At 31.0% G+C, this 6557-nt stretch overlaps 1 protein-coding gene across 2 annotated transcripts; it reads left to right on the forward strand.

Moving 5' to 3' along the window:
- Positions 1-4063: 4063 nt before the first annotated feature.
- On the forward strand, positions 4064-5636 carry LOC17881183 (transcription factor MYB61). 2 transcript variants are annotated; one of them, XM_023780846.1, is made up of 4 exons: positions 4064-4351; positions 4474-4603; positions 4705-5128; positions 5235-5405. In XM_023780846.1, exons 1-4 carry the CDS (start codon positions 4216-4218, stop codon positions 5304-5306), a joined length of 762 nt encoding a protein of 253 aa, XP_023636614.1. In that variant the 5' UTR covers positions 4064-4215; the 3' UTR covers positions 5307-5405. The 2 variants fall into 2 exon arrangements, with proteins under 2 accessions (XP_023636614.1, XP_006288075.1); XM_006288013.2 differs by having other exon boundaries at positions 4705-5636.
- Positions 5637-6557: the final 921 nt, after the last annotated feature.

A 6557-nucleotide genomic window follows, 5' to 3' on the forward strand; every position in this document is an offset into this window, starting at 1 on the left:
TTTTTCCCCATTAACTAATGCATGCGAATTAGAAGAATGCCAAAGAAAAAAAGAGAGGAATATTACTTAAAACGGATAAAAGATATTTAGGAGACTCTGATAACAATTTGGTTTAGAAGGCAATGAAATGACCATTGTCTTTTGAATTGTGTCGTTATAGTACCAAATTAAAGAGCAAATATCATTCCCATAATGGTGATATAAATGTATTGTTAACTTCTCACAAACTTTGCGTTGAAATGCTTTTACTTTGCTGTTTTTATTAAGTGAGTAAATATCATATTAATTTTTTTTTAAAGTAGGAATTACATATAGGTTACCTAAAGTTTTAATTCCTCAATTAGCATAAAATTTTAAGGAATTAAGCTTTTCTTTCACGAGTGAAACTTTTGTGGTGCCTTCTCGCGTTGATGGGGTTTATAGTGTTACGTAGGCTCAATAATCTTGACGATGGCAACTAGTGGGATAACTTGAGAATTATGCATCATATTGTTCTGTTTCCAAATCGCATAGATAATAGCCCAAGTGAAAAGTTTCTTGAATGTAGAAAGAGCATTGAAATGCTTTACATGGAGGGACAAACAAAGTTTAAAAGCAAAAGATAATTGAGTTTAGTGGAAACAATATAACTTTCCATTGTGAGATCAGTCTGGTTTGGTACGTACTAGCTAGCTAGACCATGGAAGCTATCGATCACTTGAATTTGTATTCATAGTAAAATGTAATTTTCGATGAGTACGTAAGATTGAAAATGGTATGTGGTACAAGGAGGTGTAGTAGTTGTTTAAACTTGGGGTTTGAGACATAAAAAGGACCTACAAGGATGAGTCGAGATACGTTATCCACCAAAGTCACACAGTGTCGCACATGCCATTGCCTCTTGTCCTTCTCCCGTTTCCATTTTAGGCTCCACCATTTTTCTCTAGTTCCCATGCTTCGCGTCTATGGTAATTACTGTAGGCCTTTACTGTTTCCTACCGTTAGATCTATCAGCCTAGCCGTCGATGTAACTATTTAGTTCTCTTTATCGACATCAGGTTGACTATCAAAACGTTGCTAGTTGGCTCAATGTAGTAGTAAATGTCCCAATTCCTAAATTTATCGACATCCAAGTTGAATACATATAATAACATAACAAGAACATAAATAACTGTTGGAGAATAGATACATTATTACTATTTACTAGTATAACATATATGAAGTAGTCAATAAGTGAGGGACTTTATTAAAATAGAATATTTTCACTCAAAATATACCATCAAATATTTAAAGGTTGAATTGTTAATTCACTTGTATGAAAATTTCTTAAAATTCCTAAGATTTTCTTACGTTTTTGAAGAACAAAAATATTAATGAATTAAATAAGTGGTGATCTAATCTAGTATTAGTACAAGGAACTGATATTTTTTAGTGTCTTTGTTTGATTAGAACTGATTTTTTTTTTTTATGATTATATATCTAAATTTTGACTCAGAAATCAGAATATTACGAATACTATGGATTAAAAGTTTTTTTTTTAATTATTTGATACTTTAAGATATATTATTATAGTTAAAAATATAATTGTAAGTCAATAATTGATGTAACATTTATCGAAGGGGAAAATTTCATAAAAATTCCCCATCTAATTTTAATTTGGAAGTTTAATACCCAATGTTATTTGATTGGAAACAAAATGCATGGTTTATTAATTTGTTGTCTATTAATACATCAAGTATATAAAAATTGTCGAATCGAAGAAACCGCTTAACAAACGATAATCGGATTGACGGAATCACTAAACCGGGGTTAATGGAATTACACTAAACTTAGGGTTTATCGATCCCAATTTGATTTGAGGTAATAGCAAAGGACAATGTAGCATTTGGATAACCCCAAATTACCCGTGTGTTTAGGGATTAGTGATTTCGTCAACCTCGGTTTAGTGATTCCGTCAAACCGATTAAGCGGTTTATTCGATTCGACAATTTTTATATAATTAATGTATTAATAGACCAAAATTTAATAAACCATGCATTTTATTTCCAATCAAATAATATTGGGTATTAAACTTCCAAATTAAAATTTGATGGGGAATTTTTATGGAATTTTTCCTTTATCGAAGCCGCCTCCGAGACTTGGCTTATATTCCATGAAGATTCCTCTTTTTATATGTGAGAAGAGTCATGGTTAAGAGTTAAGACATCGAATCTTTTTTTTTTTTTTTTATGACAATGGACAAATTATTTAAATAAATTTATTAAAAAATAAATAACTAAATAACTTGATATCAATTCTTCGTATTAATTTAGTTACTGATGACATTCTAAAATTTTAGACTAGTAGTAGTTGTTGGTATATGACTATAAGTTTATAACAAAACTATGAACACAGTTTATTTGGTTGATTCTGGTTTCCGGATGCCATAAATATTCCATCTAATTAAACAATTAAACTAATAGTGTTTGAATAAGATACAAAAATAATTAGTCTTTGCTAAACAATTTTTAAAACGACAGTTATTCGTTTTGAGTATGATAAGGCAATGATATTTTTTTTACTCATTATAGATGTTCTAGGTGTAGTTAATTATTTTAAGTCAAGTTATATATATATATATATATATACAGTATAAGCTAAAAGGAGGCAAAGCAAAGGTACTAATATCATAGTTTAATGCACATAAGTAAATTAGAATATATGTATTAACCCAATAATGGCGTGGAATCATTGTGTGTTTTATACCTGGCACAATATTATATTGGGTTCAAGCTTAGTTAAACACTCTTCAGAAGTAATTAAATATTCAGTTGAATGAGAATATAAAACTCAATTGTTTTGTTTTGTTAACTTTAATCATTGGAACTAATTTTTAACTATTTCCTTCTCCTCAATTAAAAAATGAATTTGCTGATTACAAATGGGATATTTTATATGTACTTATATATTTGTAATATCAAATAATCATATAATTTTCAGTCATGATGAAAAATTTAACATAAGAGGTAATGTGCAAATATCCGAACCAAAAAATCTCCGTGTCTTTTTTGGATATTTATAGGTTCTGAAATTTTAAACCCAAACCTATATAAGATCTGAAGAATAAATCGAACTAATAATAATTTTTATCTTATTAAATCTAAAAACAAAATTATCTGAAGAATTTAAACTCGATCGGTTTCTATTTGAACCTTACCATCCGATTATCTGAATGACCATATCTACTTACAATAGAGAATAATGACATTAAATAATCATTCATGAAATTTTCTTACTTTTAGCATATAATTCCAAAGTATTTATACGTGGAAAAAAATATGGAATAGACTCATTTTTTATGTCAAAGAACTTGTTATTAATGGCTAGAAAATAATAATTATGTAGAAGAATTAGACGCGACACACATTTATTACAAAATCATAAATGCGAAATATACATAGCTGTGGACAACGTTACTAAATAAAGTTCAAACCCCAAATTTTTCGTAATATGCAAAAAAAAAAAAAACCATATATAAATATATATACGTTTTTAACCCAAACAAAAAGATAGCGTGTGGTTCGCAAATCAAACCTTTAAGAAGAAACTAAGCTAATAATTTCACACAGTCACATCCTTTTCATATAGTTTAAAAAAAATATATTATCTCTATTTTATATTCGTCTCATAAGTTACTGAAAAGTGTGACTTTTTTTTTTCTTGGACAAACAGAAAAAGTATGACTTTTATATTCATACTTACTATATCAAATATATGTGGGATTAACATTCATTTATAGAAAAATTCAATTCTCAAAAAAAAAAAAAAGATATATATACGCAATATTAGCCATGAAAATTTATTAAATCGTTATTATATCCATTTTTAACAAAATAAAGTACACTTATATCATTTTTTCATAAAATATATTTATAAATCATGAAAAGTTTCAAACAATAATTAGCTAATGTACAATATATACTACCAATTCAAAAAGAAAAGAAAAAAAATGGGACTCGTGTAAAGACTTGAACGTACCAAAACAAAAAACCTTATATTCCCCAAATCCTGCTCTCCTTTTCTCATCTTCTCACTTCAAACTCTCTCTATCTCTCTTTCTCTCTCACCTCTCATACTTATGAACTAAAAGATTTCTCTGAAAGCTGACTTCAAAAGCTTTTTTTATAAAAAAAGTTCTCAAGAAAACATACAAAAACTGATCGATCTTTATAGTAATTGTTCTATTCATAACAATATATGATGGGGAGACATTCATGTTGTTACAAACAGAAGCTGAGGAAAGGACTTTGGTCTCCTGAAGAAGATGAGAAGCTTCTTCGTTACATCACTAAGTATGGTCATGGCTGCTGGAGCTCTGTCCCTAAACAAGCTGGTATGTATATTTTTAATATCTTCTTTTCTTTTTCCTTACTTCTCTCTAAATGATTCTTTGTATTTGATTGGTTAATTGGATTCTTGACTTTATCTTTTTTTACAAAAAAAAATTATGATTAGGTTTGCAGAGATGTGGCAAAAGCTGTAGATTAAGATGGATAAATTACTTAAGACCTGATTTGAAGCGAGGAGCATTTTCTCAAGATGAAGAGAATCTCATTATTGAACTTCATGCCGTTCTTGGCAATAGGTAATTTTTAACAAAAAACTAAAACTTCATACACTTCTTTCTCATCAGTCATCTCATCAGTTCATATGATCTAAGTGTTGTTTTGGTTTGGTTTGGTTCAGGTGGTCTCAGATAGCTGCACAGCTCCCTGGTAGAACCGACAATGAAATCAAGAATCTGTGGAATTCTTGCTTGAAGAAGAAATTGAGGCTGAGAGGGATCGACCCGGTTACACACAAGCTCTTAACCGAAATCGAATCCGGTACAGATGACAAACCAAAACCGGTCGAGAAGAGTCAACAACAGACCTACTACCACCTAGTTGAGACTGAAGGCTCCTCTAGCACCACCACTTGCAGTACTACTACTAACCAAAACAACAACAACAACAACAATACTGATCATCTATATACCGGAAATTTCGGTTTTCAACGGTTAAGTATAGAAAACGGTTCAAGAACCGCAACCGGTTCAGACCTCGGAATCTGGATTCCCCAAACCGGAAGAAACCACCATCATGTCGATGAAAACGTCCCTAGTGCAGTGGTGCTACCCGGTTCAATGTTCTCATCCGGTTTAACCGGGTACAGATCCTCAAATCTTGGTTTAATCGAATTGGAGAACTCATTCTCAACCGGGCCAATGATGACAGAGCAGCAGCAAATTCAGGAGAGTAACTACAACAACAACAACAGTTCAGCATTTTTTGGAGCTGGGAATGTGAATTGGGGATTAACAATGGATGAAAATCAAATTCCATTCGCAATATCGAATCATTCAAATTCTTCGTTATATAGTGATATCAAATCGGAGACCAATTTTTTCGGTACAGAGGCAACAAATGTTGGTATGTGGCCAATTTGTAACCAGCTTCAAGCTCAGCAACATGCATATGGTCATATATAAAATCTTCTTTGTATATTATAAGGTGTGTAAATCTTCTTTTCTCTTCTTCTTCTTTTTTTGTTTTTTTTTTCTTTTTGTTGAAGTGGCTTGTGTATATAAAGTTTGTGTTATATATCATTTAATTTAACAGTATTGTTTTTTTTTTACATTTATTTTTCAAAAAAATATTTGATGTACTTTGTGATTTGTGAAGCACAGATTTATGGACTCTGGGATTTTGTTTCTCTATTGTTTAATGGATTCATGACATTTATTTCTTAATGTTATTTACAAAATTGATATGGTACATGATGGTTTGGACCTTACTAGTTTCTTGATACCAAAATATTTTTACTGAGTTCTGAGTTTTGTTTTAACACATTGTTTACTCTTGTATACTTTAGTGTTTGGAAATATGCCTCTTTATCTTTTTTACCATGACAAAAATTAAAGAATATTTGTTAAAGATCCAAAACATCAAAAATATTTTATAAACGGATACTTTTTTGTTTTGTTTTTTGTGAAATGAAAGAGGTAGGAATTACTCAACATAGCATAATATTAAACACTATAAATCTCTCTACATAAATTACAAGGAATCAACTTGGCCAGCACTACAATAGTTTCCACAAGAAATCCACTCTATTCAATTTAGGCACCTTGTATGAAATCACAAATTAATTTAGACACATTTGTATGGAATCATCCATCCTACTCTAAGCATTTGCGTCTTTTTATATGTGGATACGCAAATTAATTGTGTACTGATATGGTTATGGCCGTTCTTGCCAATATTGATACAACAGAGATGGAGTTAGCCCTGGGCAAAAAGCCCGTACCCGAAGCCCATACCCGAACCCGGCCCGTACCGAACCCGAACCCGATTAAAGAGGATACCCGATCGGGTTTTGGTTTTGAAATTTCCGGGTTCGGGTCCGGGTTCGGGTAAACCCGAAAACCCGACCATACCCGATTAAACCCGATTTCATTCATGCGACATGCTTTTGTAATTTTGTTGATCGATTCATGAATCATGCCTTTGTAATTTTGTTGATCGATTAAGATTTTATTGCCCAGAAACTGATATACT

This window comes from Capsella rubella, unplaced genomic scaffold (genome assembly GCF_000375325.1).
Source record: "Capsella rubella cultivar Monte Gargano unplaced genomic scaffold, Caprub1_0 scaffold_6, whole genome shotgun sequence".
NCBI lineage: Eukaryota > Viridiplantae > Streptophyta > Magnoliopsida > Brassicales > Brassicaceae > Capsella > Capsella rubella.